The 24,475-nt window shown below is 40.2% G+C and overlaps 1 protein-coding gene across 5 annotated transcripts in view; it reads right to left on the bottom strand.

Annotated features, from left to right (window-relative positions):
* Window positions 1-349: 349 nt before the first annotated feature.
* RECK (reversion inducing cysteine rich protein with kazal motifs) overlaps window positions 350-24,475 on the bottom strand; it is a 72,573-nt gene continuing 48,447 nt past the window's right edge. For all 5 annotated transcript variants that reach the window (XM_033431102.2, XM_004271423.3, XM_033431105.2 and 2 more), the window contains 11 exons: window positions 22,822-23,034; window positions 21,021-21,157; window positions 18,106-18,246; window positions 16,760-16,948; window positions 15,126-15,248; window positions 12,903-13,074; window positions 7,020-7,212; window positions 5,549-5,759; window positions 4,280-4,353; window positions 3,055-3,210; window positions 350-2,223 (listed from right to left, as the gene is read on the bottom strand). In XM_033431102.2, coding sequence (XP_033286993.1) covers window positions 2,002-2,223; window positions 3,055-3,210; window positions 4,280-4,353; window positions 5,549-5,759; window positions 7,020-7,212; window positions 12,903-13,074; window positions 15,126-15,248; window positions 16,760-16,948; window positions 18,106-18,246; window positions 21,021-21,157; window positions 22,822-23,034 — 1,831 coding nt within the window. In that variant the 3' untranslated portion in view covers window positions 350-2,001. The remainder of the gene's footprint in view (window positions 2,224-3,054; window positions 3,211-4,279; window positions 4,354-5,548; window positions 5,760-7,019; window positions 7,213-12,902; window positions 13,075-15,125; window positions 15,249-16,759; window positions 16,949-18,105; window positions 18,247-21,020; window positions 21,158-22,821; window positions 23,035-24,475) is intronic.

Raw genomic sequence — 24,475 nt, 5'->3', positions numbered from 1 at the left:
CTGACAGAACCTTTCGGGCCTGCTGACCAGTTCCCTTTTTCCCAGGACATATCCTGGGGATGGAATATTGGGCCGAGGCAGTGGGGAGCAGAACTCCCTAGTCTGTTCCTGGTCTTGGAGGGCCTGAAGCTCTCTCTGTCCTGAAGACCTAAAGCTGGGGTCTTTGTACTTGACTTTCTGCCACAGCCTGGCCTCTGGTCATGCCTGGGTCTGCTCTGACCAGCTCTGTTCCATCTGCTCCACTTTCCCAGGTTTGGAGTAATAACACTCCCATAACTTCTTATTCCAAAGCAAAGGACATAGCTTGCCCAAGAGTGATCAGTGGTTTCATTTAAAATGTGCACATTGCTTGGAAATACACATAATCATATAAAATTATTTTATTAAAATAGAAAAGCTTTCCAGTATATTGCATTGAAGACATTTATATAGAAAAAGCAATTGCAACAAACATGCTACATCACCACTGAGAAATTTTGAAAGCTTTAAGTGCCCACTTTTTTTCTTTCTTTCTTTCTTTTTTTTTTTTTTTGTGGTATGCGGGCCTCTCACTATTGTGGCCTCTCCCATTGCGGAGCACAGGCTCCGGACGCACAGGCTCAGCGGCCATGGCTCACGGGCCCAGCCGCTCCGCAGCATGTGGGATCTTCCCGGACCGGGGCACAAACCCGTGTCCCCTGCATCGGCAGGCGGACTCTCAACCATTGCGCCACCAGGGAAGCCCTAAGTGCCCACTTTTAAACAACATTTTGGTATAATATGCATATCCCTATATTTTTCAGAAGGTACATATAACACTGAAAAAAACACTTCATGTAAAAATCTAAGCTTAGGTGCATATAAACAAGAAGTATTACACTGAATAGCTTATTTCAAACTGTGAAACACATTCAAAGTATTCAATTTCTTAGACAACATGCAAACATTTTCAAACTTAGATTGACACTTTTAAATATATAAACCACAATTCTTTATAATTCTATGTCAAAAAAGAAAGTCAAACAGAACACTTATCTACACTGTGCATATCACAAAAAGCAAATGTGTCTTCATGAACGGAAAGTACTGGGTTAACACACATGATTGTCATTTTACAAATATGGCTATTCACCTTCTTCATAATAAAATAGAAAAATCATGTATTATTTACACGAACTACTAATTATTTCACTTTTTGGCAATTACATAAGTAGCAGCAATTGGTTTAAAGGTCGATCTTTAAAAACTCTAAATTTAACTTGGATGATACCAAAGAATATACATCTGGTTAATATAAAAATGCATAATACAAGTCGCTTTGATGGGCTATAACTTCTCCCTTTCACAAAAGTCACAGACACACATTAGGAACCACTGAGACTGTCACTTACAATATATTATATGAGTGCCATTTACTTAGCTTGCTTTTGCTTACCACATTAAATGGAATCCTGAATTAGATTTCTGTAAATTAAATTTGCCTGATGATTTATATGATAATTCCAAAGATGCCTTATCTTTATTTCATACTCTAATAGCAGTGGCTCTTTGCTCTGACCCCTCACTTCTAGACAGAGTAGGGAATATCTGTAAACAAACACACACTCTAGGGGCACTTTAATACTAAAAAGAACTTGGAAATGAAGTTTTTGTGATACGAAGCCCACAGTAAAGTGAGCTATATTTCTACAATGTGATCATCTCATTTACCAATGATATAGAATTTGTTTTAGAGTGGGGGACCCATCTAATGAGCAAAATGTAAATTGTAAGGCAGTGATCCGCCAGAAGGAGACATCCTCTTTTCATCAGTATTTGGAAGAACGTATTGTAACATTTGTAGAAACAAAACAAAACCCTTACTAACACTGGTGATTAAGAAAAATACTGTGTGGTGCATAGAGGTTAGAGGTGACAAGTGCTTTGACTTGGCCACTATTCAACTATAAACCAGCAGTCCTGTACGTCTTTTCCAAAGTAGAAAGATTAGATCGAGGAATATTTTGCACTTTTCATGGGCAGTCAGTTGTGTGTCCAGACCCTGTGCAAGGCGAGACCCAGGATGAGGAGGAAGAGGTGGGAGTGGCAGGGAGGCTGGGCCCTGGCAGCGGCCGAAAGCACACTGCTGGAGACCTGCACCTGAGAAATGATGAGGGCGGACAGAGGGACGTGGGCCGCCAGAGTAGGGCTGTCGGAGTTGATAAGGGATTCGATCTTCTCTGCTTCCTTATTGCAAGCCTCAATCTGGGAGAGGATAATCAGATTCTTTTAATATAAAATCACAGAATCCATGAAAAGGTCAAGTCAGACAAATTCCACAAATATCCTAACACCAGGAATAGGCTTTCTCTTTGTCCTTCTTTTCTTAGCCAAAGTAACATTTTAATAGTCTCAATTTATTACACAAAAAATAACTGCATCAATGGAAATCAAATGAAAAAAGCCATGACCCACACTGCCACTGCCCTTTCTTTTCCCACAATCCTGTTCACCCCTTCTCCATGCTTAGAAGTTATCTTTTCAAGCTTAAACATAGTCACAGGGAGTGGCCTTTCAATGCCCACCGACACATCAGGAGGAAAGCAATTAGACTTAATGAGCTTCCTAACTGTGGCAGTTTATAAACGGCTGTATTCACCCCCTTCACTGGAGCCCTCACTATGTTGACACTGAAACTTGGGCCTCCTGAGTGAAGTTCACCTCTAGATTGTGAGCTGGCCCATAAGACCAGCACTGGTGTGCTCCTCCTCCCCAGTGGGGGCACAGCCCTCGGGAGACAGGAGTCGGTCCTGGCTTTGTTACTGCGTGACCTGTGTCAGTCCCTGCCTTCCCTGGGCCTCAGCCGCCTCCTCGTCTGGATGATGAGCAGATGCCTTCCATCTCTGCACGCTCTGAGTCACAGCATCTCAACCTCTGCCATCTCCCACTCCTTTGCGTTCTGTTGGCCACTGCTAACCTAGTGCAGCTCCGCCCCTCAGAGACTGCCATGCTTTCCTTCCTCCTGCCCTCACCCCCTCCCAAGGCCTCCATACTTGAAAGTAACAGGATGCTTGCACAACATGTGCTGAACCCCACCTGCAAAGCTTTTGGATAATGATCCACAGGAATGATCAGGATCACAATTTCTGATTCGATGCTGAAGTATCCAAATACGTCACACTGTGGGACAGACACATGCATGCGGATCTTCTGAAGTATTTCCAGAACGGTTATTGGCTTTTTGTTTGCCACCTAGAGAGAGAAAAAAATTCATTACCTGAAAAAAAAGAAGAATTCCTTATTACTGCCTAAGCTGCCTTGACACCTTGCCTAAGCCACAGAGGCTCTTTTAACCAAGGAACCCCTAAGTGCGGGGCCCCAACAGGGCCTTGCTGGCTGAATTCTAAAATATCCACAGAGCCCATTCCAACGGGTTTGTTGTTTTTGTTTTCTGACTGCTGAGTTTTCTGGCTGAGATAAACACTCTCACGAGGAGCTTTTTTTTTTTTTTTTTTTTTTTTGCGGTACGCGGGCCTCTCACTGCTGTGGCCTCTCCCACTGCGGGGCACAGGCTCCGGACGCACAGGCTCAGCGGCCATGGCTCACGGGCCCAGCCACTCCGCGGCATGTGGGACCTTCCCGGACCGGGGCACGAACCCGTGTCCCCTGCATCGGCAAGCGGACTCTCAATCACTGCGCCACCAGGGAAGCCCCAGGAGCACTTTTTTAAGGGACAGTTCTGAGTTGGACGCCACAGGAAAATAATTAAAGCCTTCCTGTAAAAATACAGGTGTTTTCATAGAAATGGACATAATTTTCTAGGTAGTGGCAGGTGTTGGCTGCTACATTTCTAGAGACAAGTCTCTAAAACAGCAAGCAGAAAAAGTGATGATACAGCAAAGGGAAAGAGGCAAAACCATCAGAGGAATGTGGCCGGTTCTGGACGCAGCCCCCGGCGGCATGGGGACCATGTGAGGGCTGGCAACCTTGAGACCATCTGGGCGTGACCAGTCCCTGGCTGCCTCGTCTCCCTCCACTATGCCGGCAGGGGACCTTTTCTGAGAAAGGCCCGGGCCGATGGATTGCAGAGCAAGGTCACCACACAGCCAGGCTGTAGAGGGAAGGAGCACAGGACGGAGCCAGACACCTTGAGTTCAAACGCCAGTTCTCCTGGTTGTGAGCTACTATACGGCCTTGGGCAAGTTGCTCCCGTGCAAATTAGTTTCTTCATCTATAAATGACATGACTCATTCTGTCTGTAGGACTACTGACAGGTTTATCGATAAGGTTTCAACAGTACATAGCACATAAAGCAACCTACCTTAGCAATAGTATCCAGTTTTTCTTTGTCAAATAAAACTCTTAACATCCCAGCACATAACGGGCAACAAGCACCTGTATAACAGAAACCATTTTATGTGTGTTCAGAATTAGAAACAAAGAGAATTCATAATAGTTGGTGAAATGACCAGCCCTTCATTTTGTGCTGGGAAAGTCACAGCAGTCCTTCCTGATGACTGCACTTTTAGATATGTTCCCTGACCAACCTGGAGTCTTATACTCTATACATTTACCGAAATCCTTCCTCCATCCCTGCTTTCCTCCTGTGCTACTTCTCAGGTGGGGCAGCTGTGGTTTAATACAGCACAGGGAGAGCTGGCCTTTCAAGACAGGCAGGGCCTAGACCCTGCCCTGCTCAGAACTCACTGCGTGATCCCGGGCAAGTGTTTCCTGTCTGCGAAACACAGGAGCAAGTGTTTCAGGGATTCCATGAGTGTTTAATTCAAATTTAATTTTAAAAATTATTTTAAACTGTTAGACCATAATAAAATGTCAGATCGTGGTCTCCAGGAGGAAAGAGGCTTTGTTCTGCTCACTGCTGTGTCCCCAGTGCCTAGAAGGTGTTTAGGACATAGTGGAAGCTCAAGAAACATTTGCTGAGTTCATGGACAGAGGAATGAACTTGTTAGGCTCCAGGTTAATCTGTTCTGTGCAGACTTGCGATAAAGTCTCTTCTGACATCTCTGTCTAACCGAAGAGTATGAGACTGTAAGGTAAGCTGTTTGAAAACTGTCACCACTTATAATAGCCTGTACGAAACAAGACTTTCTTGATTATATGCAACAAAAACAATTAAATTAGATGCTAAGGCCAATCTAAGACAACAACCATCTTCTGTTTTTCTCAATTTCAAATGTTTGTGTTCATCAAAACTACTTCAATTATTCATTCATTAGTAACCAATTCCTTATTCATTAACTTTATAATATGCAAACACTATGCATTTGAACTAATAACCATAATTCTAGCAATTAAATATTGCTGTTTATCTATTGGTGTTTAAGGCAGGATTGAAAAAAGTTTTCCACATTGTTTTAAAATCACCAGACCAGATGATGTCTAAGGCAGATCCACAGCTTTTTAAGGTTGGCCCAGAGTAATGCATCTAATCAGCATCAGCTGGAGTCAAGACTTCCTGAAAAGTTTAAACACACTAGTCATCTCTCTTCTCAGTGACTCACTCTCTGGAGACAGATACGCAAATCCTCCCACTTCCACCCCTGCCCCACCCCAAATACTGCCAGCCTACCGGGTGGGATGATGGGTTTGCATTCGGTCGCCGAGAGCGAAGGACACTTCACAGCAGCACACTCAGTGACAGAACTGTGCTCAGAGAGGACCCCGACAGCCTGGCAGGGCCCATAGTAATCGACCGCCACCCGGTCCGAGTAGGCAGCACACACGCTACTGTAGGTCTCCCCGTTGTGCCCGCAGATGGGCTCTGGGGCTCTGCAGAAGGGCTGAGGGCAAGAAAGCACAGTTAGCCTGTAAACCTCTGTGGTGCACTTTTCCTAACCAAGAGTGCAGAGTAGGTCTCCCTATTTTCAGGAAGGAAGAAAGACAGTATAAATTCTTGGACCCTCTGAAGTAAGCTCCTGAGGTTGCTAAACATGGGGTGGGGCTGGGGGCAATAGGGCTGTCCCAAGATGAATTGAAGAGATTACTTTTCTCAGCCTCTCTGGGACTTGGGTACTCATTCTCTGTGAACTGATATGAGATAAAAATCCTCCCTCCCTCCAGACTTCCGTTATTCCAGAAGAACCTGTTAGAAGAAAACAAGACCAATCTTCATGCAAATTCAGAGGCCTTATCATTTCACGCTGGGTACGGGATAAGGAGAGGGAAGAGTGGAGAGATCAGGAGAGCAGACAGACTGGCTCCATGAGGTAGGTTAGGAACATGGAAGCGAAAACGTGAAGCCAGGAACAGGGAACAACAGGAGGAGAAGACTGGGAATTCAGAGTAAAGGTATCAGTGCACTTGGAACATGATCTCTGAGGGGAAACAAGCCCAGGGGGATGACCTGAAGGGATTTTCCGACAATGAAGACCAGGAAATGAGCAGCCAGCAGGTCCGGTGTCAGCCAGCTGTGGGCAGGGGGTGCTGGCCCAAGGCTGGGCTTCCCCCAGGCAGAGGGCCCAGCCCATAGATCAGTGGTACTGTGGGAGGCCTCAGTGGGGTTGTCCTTGGGGTTATTTTTAACATGAATACAGATTTCACGACCCTCAAAGACTGAAAGATAAACTGATGTAAGACAACATTAAGTTTCAGAGAAATTTTCAGTCACTTTTCATACCTCAGGTGGGACTTCAGTGGGAAGAGTGGGGAAAGAGCTCTTTTCTTCGTTGTTTTACCTTGCATCCTTCCTGGGCTGTTTTCTAATGAGGGCCCGCAGAACTAGGGGAAGTGAAGATGCTGCTGACCAATGCCAGGGGTGTGAGACTTTAAATTCTTTTCCTAATGGTTGGCGGCAAGAAGCCTCCCTCTTCTTGCTCTGTACACTAGATGTGCAAAGGTTCACACATGAGCAAGGGGGCCCTCCAGTGTTAGGAGGAAAAGCCAGCCTCGGGATGGCTCATTTTTGGTGGAGGACTGAGTGCTCTAGATTTGACGGGATCCACAGCAGACCCTGAAGGGGTCTCACTGCTGATTCATGTGTAAAAGATCATAAGCTGATTTCATGCTCAGTGTACTTGGGTTTGTCAGGTAAACAGTGGTACCTGGCACGGGCCTTTGTATAAGAGGCTCTTCCCCCTCTGGTACAAAGTGCAGAGATTGCTGTGCTCCATGTGGTTTGTATCACAAACAGGATCTCGGACCTGGTCACAGGTGAGCTGTCTTGGCAAACACTCATATTGGCTACATCCAAATTTATCAAAAGTTGTCAGGCAGACTTGTGGTTTGGGTATGCATCTGAAAAACACAAACGCAGCACCATGAGCCAGTGTCGTAAGGGACCATGGTGGGGCCGGCAAAGCACTGACGGGGCACAGGAGGCTGAGGAGAAAGTAAGAGAGCAATCAGAAACAGTCCCTGTGCCCAAGAGCTTATGGAGAGTGGGGAGTCGAGCGTGCATGTAAAGCAGGCTATCAGGTAGAAAAATCACACACCAAGTGATCGTGGGAATGAGTCATTCTGACTGGGGAGCCTGGAGAAAGCACCGGGAGGAGGTAGAACCAGGAGGATGAAGGCCTGCCAGGCTGAGGGAGCAGCAGAGCAAAGGTGTGATGCCTGAAACCCTGTGGTGCTGGGGGAGAGGGCAGGGGACCCCGAGAGCAGGAGCAAAGTATGCTTGGGGTGGAAGAGACATCATAGGAAGCCATCAAATGGGCTGGGGCCCAATGCTGGAGGCCTTCTCGTTAATAATAAACGGAGCATTTTCAGAGGCTTAATTATCAGCTTGGCTAATATGAGTCTATCTTAAGAGAAGGCTTCACAGTATGTGCTGAAAATTTCAGGTTTCTGTGCTTACAAGGCTGAGGACCTGATGCTGGCTGGTAGTGAATCACTGAGAGAATGCCACCCCCTGAAGCTGGGTTTTCCTAGTAATACCTGAACCTTGCTCCATTCTCAATCCCTGAACTTCTTCAGAGGGGTTAGGGAGGATGGTTCTTTTCTTCTTTAGACTCTTTTTGCCTCCCTCATTTCTATAAAGGGTATTTGTAATTTTCTATAACAAGATAAGACCTACGAAAATGTTCAGCTTTTACTGGGTATTTGAAATAATAAGATATACAAATATTAGTCTATAAAGTAAAAGGAGAAGAATGTATTAGCTAGCATCATATAATTTCAAAGGAAATTGCTTCTATTCTTTTTAGAGATAAGCTTCCTGCACTGAAATCACCACCACCACCATCACTACTACTAATGTGGTTGCCTCTTCTGATGGGATTTAAAATTAGGATGCACGTAAAGAGAAATTAAGAAAACAATCCCATTTACAATCACATCAAAAAGAATAAAATATTTAGGAATAAATTTAACTAAGGAAGTAAAAGACCTGTACTTGGAAAACTATAAGACACTGATGAAATAAACTGAAGACGACACATAAAGATGGAAAGATATGCCATGCTCATGGATTAGAAAAACTAATATTGTTAAAATGGCCATGTTACTCAAGGCAATCTATAGATTCAATGCAATCCCTATAACAATACCAATAGCATTTTTCATGGAACTAGAACAAATAATTCTAAAATTTGTAAGGAAACACAAAAGACCCTGAATAGCCAAAACAATCTTGAGAAAGAAGAACATAGCTGGAGGTATCACTCTCCCTGATTTCAAACTATATTACACAGTCATCAAAACAGTATGGTACTGCACAAAAACAGACACATAGATCAATGGAACAGAATAGAAAGTCCAGGAAGAAACCCATTCTTATATGGGCAATTAATCTATGAAAAAGGAGGCAAGAATACACAATGGGGAAAAGACAGCCTCTTTAATAAATGGTGTTGGGAAAACTGGACAACTACATGTAAAAGAATCAAATTGGACTCTTTCTCACACCATACACAAAAATAAATTCAAAATGGATTGAAGACTTAAATGTAAAACCTGAAACCATAAAACTTCTAGAAGAAAACATAGGCAGTATGCTCTTAGATATTAGTCTTAGTAATATTTTTTAGATATGTCTCCTCAGGCAAGGGAAACAAAAGCAAAAATAAACAAATGTGACTACATCAAACTAAAAAGCTCTTGCACAGCAGAGAAAACCATCAACAAAATCAAAAGGCCGCCTACTGAATGGGAGAAGATATTTGCAAACGATATATCTGATAAGGGGTTAATATCCTAAATATACAAAGAACTCATACAACTCAACATCAAAAGAAACAAACACCCAATCAAAAAATAGGCCAAGGATCTGAATAGACATTTTCCTAAGAAGATATAAAGATGGCCAACAGGCACATGAAAAGATGCTCAACATCACTAATCATCAGGGAAATTCAAGTCAAATCACAATGAAATATCATCTCACACCTGTCAGAATGGCTATTATCCAAAAGACAACAAATAAGTCTTGGTGAGGATGTAGAGAAAGGGAAACTTCGTGTGTGTGCGAGCGCTCACACACACACACAGACACACACACACACACACACACACACACACACACACACACACAGAGGAATATTACTCAGCCATAAAAAAGAATGAAATCTTGTGACAACACAGATGGACCTAGAGGGTATTATGCTTAGTGAAATAAGTCAGACAGAGAAAGACAAATACTGTATGATTTCACTTAGATGTGGAACCTAAAAAACAAAACAAATGAACAAACATAATGAAAGAAACAGAGTCATAGATACAGAGAACCAACGGGTGGTTGCCAGAGGGAGGAGAGTGGGGAGAGGAGAGAAATTGGTGTGGGAGATTAAGAGGTACAAACTTCCAGTTGCACAAGAAAGGAATCACAGGTATTAAATGTACAGTATGGGGCATATAGTTGATAACTACGTACAATAATATCCTTGTATGATGAAAGACAGTAACTAAACTATTATTTCAAAATGTATAGAAATACTGAGTCACTATGTTGTATACCAGGAACTAACACAGAGTTGTAGGTCAATTATACTTCAAAACTAACAAACAAACTCATAGAAAAAGATCAGATTTGTGGTTACCAGAGGCAAAGGGTGAGGCGAGGGAGAATTAGATGAAGGTAGTCAAAAGATACAAACTTCTAGTTATAATATAGAGATGTAATGTACAACATGATAAATGTAATTAACACTGCTGAATGCTATATATGAAAGTTAACAGAATAAATCTTGAGAGTTCTTAGCACAAGGAAAAAAATTTTTTTCTATTTCTTTAATTTTGTATCTATATAAGATGATGAATATTCACTAAACGTATTGTGGTAATCATTTCATGATGCATGTAAGTCAAATAATTGTGCTATACACCTTAAACTTATATAGTGCTATATGTCAATTCTATCTCAATAAAACTAGAAGAAAGAAATTAGAATGCATGTAGTAATAATTTTACAGAAATTTAAGACATTTGAAGAGAAATAATGAAAAAGAAGAACATTTAGAACTTCACTATCTATTAACATTGAAGGAATGAGAACAAAGAATATCAGGAGAAATTTGGTAATTTTGGAAGGAAAAACATTACCAATATGAACGTACAGAAATAAGAGGATCAATAGGAAAGGCTGAGACTCGGGGGGGTAAATTAAAATAAACACGATCAGGGCAGGGACTTTGTCTTGCTTACTATTGTGTCCTAGTGTTTAGAAAGATGCCTGGTATATCAGTAGATACTTGATGAATGACTATAACTTTATTTATTTATTTATTCTCAACTTTTTGTTTTTTAAACAATTAGTTTTTGAACAGATAATACAAGCCCATGTAGAAAGTGAAAAGACACAAAATCATATACAGTGAAAAGTAAATCTCCTTCCTACTCCTTGTGTCCCGGCCACCTAATTCCAGAGGCAACCATTATTATCAATTTCTTATTTATTCTTCCAGAGATATTTTATGTAAGAATAAGCATTTATATATGCTGACTCAAAAAGTAGGTGCATTTAAAATTTTGGTAGCCTTGGACAAATTGCCCTCCAAAGAGGATGTACCAATCTTCACCCCCAAATCCTCTTGTATGGGAGTGCCTACTTCCCTACATTTTGTTATCAAACTTTTTACCTTTACCAATCTGGTAGACAGAAAATGGTACACAATTGTAGTTTTACTTTAATTTACATTTCTCTTAATATGAGAAAGGTTAAGCATTGTGGTAGATTGGCTAGATGATCATTCATCAAATTCATTTAATTTTCTTCCTGGGCATACATCTAGACTACATTTCCCAGCCTCCCTGGCAGTAGTTCTGGCCAAATGACTAAGTTCTAGACAATGGAGTGTGGCTGGAAGTAGAGATGAATTTTTAACCTGGCCTATAAAAGCTTCTCAAGAGCAACCTCCATCATCTCCCTTCTCTTGTCTGCTGGACAGAGGAGGACTAGAGGCTGTAGGAGCAGAGTTGCTAGATGGAAGGATCCTAAGTCTCTGAATCACATGTAGAAAGCCACCTGCTGAACACCCAAATGGACTGTATTTGAACTTCTACTATGTTAAAGCACTGATATTTTGTATACAGTAGCTAGAGTTACTCCCCACCAGCTAATATAAGCATCTTTTCAAGTGTTTAAGAACCATCTGTACTTCTTCTCCTATGTTTACATCCTTGGTCCATTTTCTATTGGTTATTGATCTTTGCCCATTTTTATACTAGGTTGTTCATCTTTTTCATATTGATTGGTAGGGGTTCTTTATATTGTAAGGACATCAGCCCTTTCTCTGAGATTCTTCTCAGTTTGTCATTTGTTTGTTACCATGCAGAAAATTTTCATTTTCATGTAGCTGCATTTTTCAAACTTTTCTTTTATATTGATTTTGTATTATACCCAGCCAGCCCTTTCCACTTTGAGATTTTATTGTTTTATTATAAAAGCAAGCCAACCTTATTCAGAAAGGTTAGCAAATAGAGGGAAACAAACAAATACCAAAACAACCCTCAATTCTACCTCCCAACACAACTATATTATCCTTTTGACTTATTTCTTTATCATGTTTCTTTATGTATAGCACCCTGTCTTCTTTCCATAGCAACTCTCTGGGCTTAGTTTTCATGATGTAAACTTTGCTAGATGGGTGACCAACTCTCTTTGCTAAAAGAGAATTTAAACTTGTTAAAATAAATTTAACACACGAGAAGATCTTTCCTTCCCTTCATGCTGCACCAGGATTTTCAGGATGGAGAAGCAGTTGCTTGTTCTCCACAAAACCTTCATAAGGCAAGGACTGTGGCACTGGGATATGTCCTGCTCAGCTCTCTGAGGTAGTCAGTGAAAACTCCAGTTCTAGAAGCTTGAAACCTAAGTGAATCATCAGGACCCTCATCCTGCAGCCACCACAGGCAGAAATCCATCATTAAGGCAAGGTCAACTGCACTCTGAGCTCCTGAGGAAAATGCAGAGAAAGGAGCCCCTAAACAACTTCATAAAATACTGAAGTTACACTTCCAGAGATTTCTCATGTCCCATCCCTACAATGGAGGTAGGTTTTAAGTAGAATGTTTCCTATTGCCATCAGGCATAAGTAGCTAGTAACAAGAATGCATCTACTTCTCTTGTCTCAACTGCCACCTCTCCTTGCCTCACACTTTGTTCCAGTCTTACAAAACTGCTCTAGCTCCCGGCATACACCACGCTCTCTCCTCGTTTCCAGCAGCCAAGATCTTTGCTCCTGTTACTCTCTCTACCTTCACCAGCACCACCTTTCCTCCACCGTGAACCTTGCTGTCAGTCTCCTCCTCGTTTTTCCAGCCAACTGTCACATGCTCTAGAGGCTTTCCCAGGTTCCCCCAGGCTGTGTAAACTGCTCAACTTCTGGGCCCCCAATCAAAGCATGTTACCAAGCAGCTTTACCTGGATCTTTCCCTCTAGACTCCAACTTTTCAGGGCAGAGACCACCTTAATTCATCTTTGTATTTTCACTGTCTGGTATAGAGTAAGTGGTGACCTTCAGTTGAAAAAGATAAGGAGGCATTTGACTTACCTTTGGTTTTTTGGGCAGGGGTTAGGAGTACATGGATCCTTTGAGATGCATGATCCAAACTCAAACTGATGGTCTTGGAGGCCCACACAGCGAGCAATGCAGGCACTGGGGTAAGTGCGTCCATTCTGCCCACACACAGGGACAAACTGATCTGCACAGTTACAGGGCAGACCTGAAGGGAGGAGAGTGCCTCAACAATGTGCATTTGTACGGTCCCCTTCCCCTCACGTTTCCTAATTAAGGCAAACCACTAACAAGCACGCAGAGGTCTCAGGTTAAAATACAATTTTAAGAAGTCAGAAAAAAAATCCTTCCAATCTCTGACAGTGTTTTTAAAGGCGGCAAGGTTCTGAAAAGCCATTTGTCTGCATAACGACTTTCCTTTGTTCCATTTATTGCCAGCTAATTGAGGGCCTCCAGATCTTGATTCCAGGGGTAGAGACGAACAGAGCTATAGGTAGGAAAAGTAAAGAATGTTTCTCCCAATCTGGTATATAAAATCTGAAATTTAGATGTTTGATTCTGGCTTAGGGGATTTCTAGAATGTTAAAGGATAATATCAAAACCAAGACAAATAATGAAGGCTGTAAATGCCTCACATAGGTTCCTTCCATCTCCTGAGGGAGGGGGAAGAACAAGAAGGTAGTAACTTGGGAAATTATTGTAACTTGAGACTTAAGAATTTTCATGAACATCTCCTTCTGAGTCCTGTGTGGACTGGGGCACTCTCTGAGTCCCCCAAAATGTGGTATACTTTGTGGCCAGTAAAATCTCCTTAGAGTCTGCTAGCTAAATAGTCATTAATGTAATTTATCCCAGGACACGAGGGGCTACACACTACAGGGAAAAAGCATCCTGCTAGTTGTAAAGTTCAACTTCCCAAAACACTTAGATGTATGTAAATAAATAAAAGTCTTCCGTGTACGTCCTTAGTTCATTTTTCATCCCCACATCATTTTAACTGTTTCTCTAAGCAGAATGAATTGTCCTCATCAGACCAAGCAGACAAAGGATAAAAATAAAGGACAACAACAACAGAAGAATAAAGCAGCAAAGGCTGGTACTCATTAGGGTGGATAGAGGATGGGGTGGAGCTAGTCCTCCCTCTACTTCCTCATCAGTCTGCCGTTCACTTCTTATTTCTGATCTCCTTTTTATTTCCAATGGGCTGGAGATACAAGGTTGGTAAAACCCTATTCTGTTCTCTTCCTACCCCACTCCATGTGTAATACCAACTCCATGGAAGGAGAATCAAGCTGCTGGTGCAGCAGCAAGACATGGAGTAAGGGCAGCTACCTGGTTCCTCTTCACCCAGAACCAAAGGTATTTCAGATTTGGGAAAAAGCAGATACCAGCAGATGCCAGCCACTGTGCTGTTGCTGTTGACAACCGTAGCTTCTTCTCAAGAAAAGAGCATCCCATCGAGCTAGGTTTTTCACTTATTGCAGCTGGTGTGAGCATAATACCAGCAGCATAAAGCAAAGGAAAGTCAAGAAAGTCATATTCTTGACCAATTGTTCACAAAAATTCTTAAGTTTCAAAATTACAATAATTTCCTGAGTTACTTTCCTGTTTTTCCCCATCCCTAAGGAGATATGAATGGAAGGAATCTATGTAAGGCGTTTACAACCTTTGTCTTTGTCTTGCTTTTGTTATCACCCTTCAACATTCCAGAAATCTCCCAAGCGAGACTTGATACATCTAACTTCTAGATTTTATATAGTAGATTGGGAGAAACACTCTTTATTTTTTCTACCTAGAGCTTTGTTTATAGGGGTCCCTACCTATATGAATTCAGTAAGACAAGGTAGGACAAGAAAGAAGGTGGTAATAAAAACATTAAAACAGAAGCAAATTTAGAAAATACATGGACACTTTAGACCATAATGGTAGGGGTAAATGGGTATTTTAGCAAGTAGAAAAATTACATTTAACTAAAACCATCCCAATCACTGGCCCTGCTCTTTTTTTTTTTTTTTTTTTTTTTTTTTTGGCCCTGCTCTTTTTGATTCATGGAACTCTAAAAGGACCCTAAGAAACCACTTAGTTTAATGCCTTCAATTTATAGAGGAGGCAACAGATCCAGAGAGGAAAGTACCTTGCTCTCAGGTTATGTATTAATTTTACTGTGAAAATTTGCAGTTAAGGCAAGACCAGAGAAGCTGCCTTGAAGGGAACATGAGTACAAAGGGATGAGGGCAGCTTCTGGGTGACCATGGTTACCTGTGAAGGTACGACGGTCATCTTCTGAGCTGTGCTCACTGAGACACAGGCGGGTAGAACACACCAAATTACCAGCAAAACAAGAACAGATATTGCAGTCAATATTAAAGGAAGTTCCATGACCTGAGAGAAAGAGAAATAAAATGTTGATCTATGTAATGCATTTATAAATAAATCATAAATTAAAAAATGTAATAGTTTAAAGAGCTTTAAAATAGAAATTCTTGAAAGATGACTTCTGAGTACACAAACTAGGGAGTTAAATTTGTAATACTTATAGTTTTGTATTTACCTCCCACCATACCCCTCCAAACCCCTAATGTGCTCATCTCACCAGACTGCTCCTTATTCTCTGAGAATGCTCCTGGCTACCTCTTTTGCCTCAAGTGCTCATTCCTTTCCTCCTTCTGGAACTTTATTCATCTTTCCAGGACCAGTCCTGATGCCATCTTTGGGTTGAAGACTCTCCTGATGCCCTGGCAGAAATGACTAGCTCCTTAAAGTACATACATTTGGTCTGCTCCTTTTTGTGGCTCAAATTCTCTCCCTTCTTAGCATGCAAAGCATGACCTCAATCCCTCACCCCAGTTTCAGCTCCACAAGGCACTAGTATGTTATTTTGTAGAGAACAGGCATTTAATCAGTGAAAGCTTATGGAAGGAATGAACTTGTCTATCTTCAGATGTTTTCTGTGATTCAAGGTACATACATTACATTTTAGGATATGGACTAAGCAATGAATACCTGACTTGCTGGTCTAAGCAGAAATTTGCAAGCCCTTTTTAGCCAAGAGTACTCTTCTTAAAATAAAATCTCACCCAGAAGAGTAAAGCAAGAGGCATATGAAAGCTGAACTACTCTGGTTGATGGGTAGGGGGATAGACATAGAGGTAAGGTAGCAGAATGAGCACGTGTAGTGGGGAACACATTCTCAAAAGTGGTATTTTTTCACAATTTTTGAGGTTATATATTGATATGAACAGTTATTAGGGTTATAAGCAAAAGATGGTTAAGGAAACAGTGAGAAAGCAAGACTCTTAGACTTTTAGAGAAGGCGATAAAGCAGGGCACCTTTTAATGTGCTCTCTCGCAACCACGAATCAACAGTGTAGTTTCCATCCCCCAGTTTGCTTTGCATGACGTCAAACTCTGAGTTTTACTTCTGGGAAAGAGGCAGAGGGGAGAGAGACTGTTGAGGAAGGGGTGGGGAGGGGTAGACCTGTGTCCTTGCCTGTGGAGGGCAAGGGCTTTGGAGTCGAATAGGCCTGGGACTGAATTCTGCTTTGGTCACTTACTAGGTGGGTGACCTCTCTTACCATCAGCTTCTTTACAATAGCACCCGTATCAAAGAGCAACTGGGAGGATTTAAGGAGATAACACAGGCCAAGACTTAGCATAGTGCTTGGCACACAGTTAAGAGTTCAAGTGTTAGTTATTATTAGCTATTACTCCCTTCTTGATGAGGCTTCTAAGAGGGTTCCTTAGAAGTCTTCATGTTCTGTAGAGTTGAAAAATACTTCCCTGGAATATCTGCTTTGTAGACTTTACTTTCTGGTGAGAACCCATCCAATGTTCTCCCTACAAAATTAATATAACTAATCTCATGTTAAAAACAAAAACAGTTCAAGACTCACTTTTTCTTTTTCCTCCAACAATACAAGACTTCTGAAGGTCTATACAGTGCATCTCTATACAGTTTTCTAAGAGTCCACTTTGCCCGCATGAGCAAATTTTATAACAACCAACTTCCCCTGCAGATGATGGCACTTGGATCAGTGTCCCTTGACGGACAATAAAATCAGATGCTTCTCCCAATTTGCAACCTGTATAGACAAAATTAGCTGAGAGAGTATTGTTCTCTGATATTGTTTTATGACATTAGATACACTTCACACAAGTCTTATAGGTACTGTGTGGCCACTGAAGATTATGTAATAGAACTTTCACTAAACTAAGGAACTGCTTTGGTTCACTGGCCAAAAACATATCCTCTCAAACAAAAATTCCATGTGCTGTGAGATGGTGGTGATTAAAGGACATGTACCTCAAAGTTAGCAATAGTTCTGTACAAAAATGCTATCAGATATGTAGTTTTTTATTTCTTTAGGCTTATCAAATGTATGTTAAAATCACAGATATTTTTAAAATGGAGTATGGCGACTGACTAGTTTTAGAATAATCTTGGTCAGAAAACTTTTAGTGATGGAATACAGGTACATCTTAAATTCAAAGAAAAGTTGAATACTTGATTGGACTTAAGGAAAACCCATTTGTTTCCAAATTTAACAAGATTTATTATGATGCTATAGCTGATATATTATAGCATTACACAAATATTATACATGGTCTTTTGAGACATCATGCTTATTTAATCTTTTGTTCCTTTTTACTTCACACATGTTTAAAAATGTTGATTCTAACATGATAAAGAAACATTTTCAATTGGGAAATAGATAAAAGAAAGCAACTATATTCTAAAGGGACCCACAGAGAGATAAAGACCATAAAAATTCTATGGGATAAAAATTTTTCAGCCTTAAAATCATGTGCATTTCAGCACAACATTAAATTTATGAAGATAATTACACATCCGATTGAGAATGCTATTTCTCCATGTTTTAAAGGAGAGAAAAGAAAAAACATGAACAATGTGCAGTACATCTTCTCAAACATTACAGCATAGAAGACAAAGTACAAAAAGCCGGCCCAAGGGTCTTTCTTCTTTTGTTGTCAAGAACCCTATGACTCGTTATGAGAGTCTGGTTTTGGATTGAAATTAGGTTACAATCAAAATGACTATTGAAAATTACATTTGTCTTTGTCTTTTTCTGCTTACATAAATAATACACGTTGGAAAAACCTTGAACATTATAGAAAAACATAATTTAGAAAATAATCTCATTCCAAAGATAACTCCTATGAAGAAACAGCAGAGGCACGTACTCATACCCACCCCACACCCCACCCATCTACCTCTTACCTTGAACACAAGAGTATGGAAGGCAGGGATCACCAGATGGACACCCTTTCCGGTTTACCTCACAGAGCTCATTAGCGGGGCAAGGATTTGGGTTACAGGGATGAGTCACTTCTTCTACAATGTTACCCAAAGTACTTGGTCCTGAAAAAACAAAAACAGATCAGTTTAACCAACCCAAAAGAGTAACAGAGGTCTGTAAATTGTCTGAGTTAATGACATCTGGAACAAATGGACAGCTCATGAGGACTGATTCTAGTAAGCTATTAAAATACTCAGATTCCTTGATCATTTGTGCATTTAGCATAAACATACATTCATTCATTTGTTATAAATAAATGTTATTGGGTGCCTACAATACACCTGGCAAGGTTCTAGGTACTGGAGATACAGTAGTGAACAAAATAGACAAATCTCTAACATAGAGTTTACATTCTGATCAGGAAATAGACAATAAATAGACACTGTGTGTGTGTGTGTATGTGTGTGTGTGTGTGTGTATCTATGTAAATAAAAAGTCAGATAACAATAAATAATAAGCAGTGTAAGGGGATGGAAAGTAACAGGTATATTTTCAATAAGGTAGTCAAATAGCTTATGTCTAAGAGGGATAATTTAGCACATTTCACCATAAATGATGATAATTTATTATGGTAAGATGGACCCTATACCATGATTATATTTCTTGTTAAACAATGACCAAGGAAGAATCTCATTTAATATACAGTCATCCCTCAGTATCTGTGGGGGATTGGTTCCAGGACCTCCATGGATACCAAAAACTGAGGATGCTCAAGTCCTTTATATAAAATGGCATACAGGGGCTTCCCTGGTGGCGCAGTGGTTGAGAGTCCGCCTGCCGAGGCAGGGGACGCGGGTTCGTGCCCCGGTCCGGGAGGATCCCACATGCTGTGGAGCAGCTGGGCCCGTGAGCCATGGCCGCTGAGCCTGCGAATCCGGAGCCTGTGCTCCGCAACGGGAGAGGCCACAACAGTGAGAGGCCCACGTACCGCAAAATAAATAAATAAAACCATTAAAAAAAAAAAAGGCATACATATTTGCATATAACCTAAGTACTCTCTCCTGTATAGTTTAAATCATCTCTAGATTATTTATTTATTTTAATTTAATTAATTAATTTATTTATTTTTGGCTGTGTTGGGTCTTCATTGCTGTGTGCAGGCTTTCTCTAGTTGCGGCGAGCGGGGCTACTCTTCGTTGTGGTGTGTGGGCTTCGCATTGCGGTGGCTTCTCTTTTTTTTTTTTTTCAATCTGCAAATGCGGAACCTGTGGATTCGCAGGGCCAACTATATGTGTGATATTTAAAAAGAGTATTGAAATTTAAACAAAAGTATTTCTTTAAGTTTCCTCCCACTGAAAAAGTTTCCTTCTACACATATATTTGACTGCTCTAATAGCATCCAGGATTGTGAATACATTCATTTTGCCTACTTGATTTTAGGCCAGACTCACCCTCTAAGGCTAACAGAGGTAGAGGGCTCTTGGAGTTTATCTCATCCAGCCCAATCATTTTATAAATAGGGAAGCTGAGACTCAGAGAAGTGATCTGCCTATGATTCTAGTCTAATGCTCTCTTTTTTTCTATACTGGTCACTAAGGCTAAGGGACACAGTTTGTTTGTCTTGAGAAAATATAGCAGACATTTTCTGCTATATATAGCAGGATGGCAATGGGCCCACAGATAAAAACATCTCTCCCAGTTTCCCTTACAATTAGGCGTGGTTTTCCCTTACACTAGGATATGGTGGCTAGAATTACAGTAGTCATGTTGTGATGATAAATACATGAAGTAACCTTGATGATGGAAGCCAAGCACTAAGGATGGTGGAGAAAGAAAAAGGAGGCTAGGTTCCTGATGATGGAGCCACTATAACAGCCCTGGACTATTTACTTCTGGGCTTTCTTTTGCTTCTATCTGTTCTGTTATTTGCAGTTGAACTTAATCCTCTCTAACACAGGAAAACAAAGCTAGCAGGAGCTGAACTCACTGCCTTTCCAGCTAGCCCATGGCACTAATGCCCCCTGGTGGCAGCCTAAACACTTCCCTTACCCTAACTACATGGTGTGTATGAGTTCTACTTGTTAATCCCTGGTTTCCACCACTCATAGTCACCTCCTGCCAGGAAGCTTAGCTCCAGAATCCCTCAAGAAGATACCAACTTATTCTTCTAGCTCTTGGCAGGAGTATTTGGCACAGAAAAATTCCATTTTTCATAAACTAACCCAGACCATCATTCCTTACCCCCTATTTGGTGGATAAGTCCAAGCCAACACCTGGCTCAGGTCCACTGATATTCTGACGACAGAAAGCTGAAGAATCCCTAGGGGAAATTCCACTTCTTGGTCAAATCATGGCAAGGAGACGGCAATGATAAAGAGCTGGTTATCTGAGTATGCTGGCCCCTGATTCACCACTTAGAATTCCTGATTGATAACAGTTCACTACCTCCTCAGACTGATATAATAATTGCTTCTCTGTACATATTTTAAGATGGGGGGGATTGACATATACACACTACTATATATAAAATAGATAACTAATAAGGACCTATTGTATAGCACAGGGAACTCTACTCAATACTCTGTAATGTCCTACATGGGAAAAGAATCTAAAAAAGAGTGTATATATGTATATGTATAACTGATTCACTTTGCTGTACACCTGAAACTAACACAACGTTGTAAATCACCTAGACTCCAATAAAAACTAAAAAAAGAAAAGAGAGAAAGATGACAATTCTTCCCTGAGCCAAAGAGGCCAAGCAAATAAGAGTCTGCAGTTGAGGTAGTATCATTAAACCACATGTTCTTAACAGAATGATACTCATCCAAAGCAAACAACAAGGGCAGAGACAGAAGGGAGAAGCCTTTGAAATTAAAAAAACCAAAGTACTTACTGAGATATGTATCCAAAGGTATACAGTTCTCCAGGTCATCTGTAGGTGACAGAAGCTCACAAATACTTTCAGCTGTGTGGTCTTCAGGGAATTTGTTCTGGTCCCCACATTTCTTCAGAATCTCCACACAATCTGATCTTGAAAAGGAAAACACACACAAATTTAGGGTTTGAGGAACTGCCTCACGTTGTCTAGCCAATATCAATTCTGTTTCAGTTTTCATAACTCAACAATGTTTCACACTTTATAGGTGTAACTATGACAAAAGAGAATAGGAGTGATAGCAGACCTTATTAAGTTGAGGAGTAAGTAATGTATTACCATATCAAAGCATGCCTAACTTTCTCCGACCTGAGATCAAAGGCCTTGCTCAAATGTTACACTCATACTTACTGTTACTATCATCAGTGTGGCTTTTCACTGTCTTTGAAAGGAAATGAAACTAGGCTAATCTGATTTGCTCTTTGCAAAATCATACATTGTCTCAGGACCTTATGCATGCTTGCTTCTTCCTTTCTTCTTCTATCACTCCCTTCCTGCCGTTCTCTTTTTAAAAATCTGCTTTGTTATCAACATTAAGGTGTTTGGCCTATAACAACTGGAAAATCCACTACTTTAAAATTTTCTGTCTTCAATAGGGATTTGACATCTATAAAATTTCTGTGCTAAGCGTCTATAAATTTCCCACTTGTTGCCTCTTGCTTGTCACCCAGTAGTTACCCCTCATCTCTCCCCTACTCAGGCCACCCTCAAGTCATGTCAGAGAACAGATCCGGACCCTATTCAAGGTTGAAATAATCTGCAGTCAGTCATCAAGTGCCCAGCAGCACTGAGCCACATACCAACACCTTAAGGGCTGGATATTACCTTGGTTTTGGAAAAAAAGATGCTTGAAGAGCAGCTGACACAGATTACTATGTAGTTAATGCTTTTGGTTTCACCCACCATAGCAGCTTTCATCTTTATCTTAGATCCTTTTTTTTTATCTTCCTATTTACTTTTTTTAAATTTTATTTTTTATTGGAGTATAGTTTTATTTATAATGTTGTGTCAGTTTCAGGTATAGCAAAGTGATTCAGTTATATATATATATATATATTCTTTTTCTTTATATATATATATATTCTTTTTCAGATTCTTCTCCCTTATAGGTTATTACAAAATACTGAGTATAGTTCCTTGTGCTATACAGTAGGTCCTTGTACTTTATCCTAGATCTTAAGCAAACCATTCACAAAATGTTTTAGGAACAGGCCCTAATGACTGTATTTACTAAGTCTTTCACTCATCAAACATTTTTGGAATACCTATTGCATATTAGGATTATGCTAATCCCTGAAGAGGAGAAAAAGAGGAGAGAGGAGATTAAGAAAAGAGAGGTACAAAGAAGAATAAACTCCTCAAGGAGAGCAAGGTCTAACAGAATATAAAACAAGTACACAAATTAAAATATACAAATAGAATTGTGCATTGAAGATATGCAATGTTTCTTGAACTAAGTTCCATAAGAGAAGTACAAATAAAGGTCTACAGAAATTTGTAGTAAGGATAAATTACTATCAGCTGGAGAAATCTGGGAAGATTCCATAGGAATGACTGGTATTTGAGAGGGGCTAAGAAGGACAGGCAGTGGGCGAGTGGAGATGGAAGAGTATTTTCAGCAGAGGAGGAAAAGCATTTAACATGTGGGGGTCATGGGCAAAAGGAAGTGGTGGGAAAGAAAACTAAAGATAGGCTATAGGTAGAGATCATGAAAGGTCTGAACCAAAACCAGAGAGTCATTATGATGAAAGAAACTTACTTGCAAATAATACTTCCCCGGGATTTACTATGACAAGGTTTAATCTGCAGTGAACAAGCTATTGCTTTCCACATTTCTGGCTGGCACTTTTTAATGTCAAGAACAGGTATGTTGATAAATGGCATCTTTATGCTTCCTTTCTCCCACAGCTTCATGTCATTCATGGCTCCTTGATCTGACTGAGCATTGCAACTCCTGAAAAGTTCTGTTGGTCTGAAGAGAAAAAAGTCCAGAAGGAATCAAGAGGCAATTACTTTCTACAGAGAAACAATGTGTAAAATCTTGACATGCCAATGCATCAGGAAAATCTGATTTTTTTTTTAAGGAAAGTACATACAACCTATCAAAGATTGTCAGCTTTGAATATATGAAAATTCAATGTAGACATAGACACTAGCATTAAGACTCTGATTGCAATTTTTCTTTATAATATGGATTTTTGTGAGGCAGTTAAAAACTTTAAAACACTGTGGACAGGACTATCATCTCCAACTATACCATTTCTTTCATTTCACAAAATAAATATTAAAGTCCAAGTTTTAAAAATTGAGGTATTATTTATAAAAATAAAATTTACAGATTTTATGGTTAGTTTGATGTGATTTAACAAACATGTACCTTTACACAGGCATATCCAAATCAATAAAGAAGCATTTCCATCATGTCAGAAAGTTCCTTTGTGTCCCTGTCCAGTCAATGCCCTCCCTGCTGACTGCACCCCAGAGGCCACCACCATCTGTGCTTAGATCACCATCGATTAATTCTGCCCGTTGTAGAACTCCATATAAATGGAATCATACTATATGTATTCTTTTGGGTCTAGTGTCTTTAGCTAAATAATCTTCTTGAGATTTACTTATGTTGTTATACATATAAATTGTTCTTTTTATTGTTCAGTAGTATTCCATTAATAAATGTACTACAATTTGTTTATCTCAGTGGTTCCCAAACTTTTTGATCTCATGACTCATTTACATTCTTGAAATTATTAAGTTCTCAAAAAGTTTTTGTTTATGTGGGTTATATCCACCCCTACCCATCACACTGTAAATCAAAACTGAGAGATTTTTAAAGTACTTATTCATTTAAAATGATAATAAACCCATTACATGTTAAAGCAAAAATTAGTGAGAAGGGTAGATCCGTTTTATAGTTTTGAAAATCTATTTAATGTCTGGCTTTATAGAAGACAGCTGCATTTTCATATCTGCTCCTACATTCAATCTGTTGCTGTATCATGTCTTAAAGCAGCTGGAAAACTTCACTCTTCACTCTTTTAAGAATGTGAGTGAAATAGGCAAATAACATCTTAGTATTATTATAAAAATAGTTTTGATCTCAAGGGGTTTTGGGGACCGCAGACCACACTTTGAGAAATGCTGGTTTATTCATTCACTGTTTTATAGACATTAAGGTTGTTTCTAGTTTTCATGTCTCTTTCCCCTGGCTATGAATGGCATTTTTGGGTCATAACTTATTAAGAAACTGCCAAACTGTTTTCCAAAGTGGTCATACCATTTTACACTCTCACCAGCAATGTATGAAACTTCTAGTTGGTTTACATGCTTGTCAGTCTTCTAATTTTAACTATTTGGTATGAGGAGGCATCTCATTGGGGTTTTTATTTGCATTTTGCATAACTAATGGTAATACA

Source organism: Orcinus orca, chromosome 6, assembly GCF_937001465.1.
Source record: "Orcinus orca chromosome 6, mOrcOrc1.1, whole genome shotgun sequence".
NCBI classification, from domain to species: Eukaryota; Metazoa; Chordata; class Mammalia; order Artiodactyla; family Delphinidae; genus Orcinus; species Orcinus orca.
Note: the sequence above shows the minus strand (reverse complement) of the source record. Positions and strands in the feature narration are given on the sequence as shown.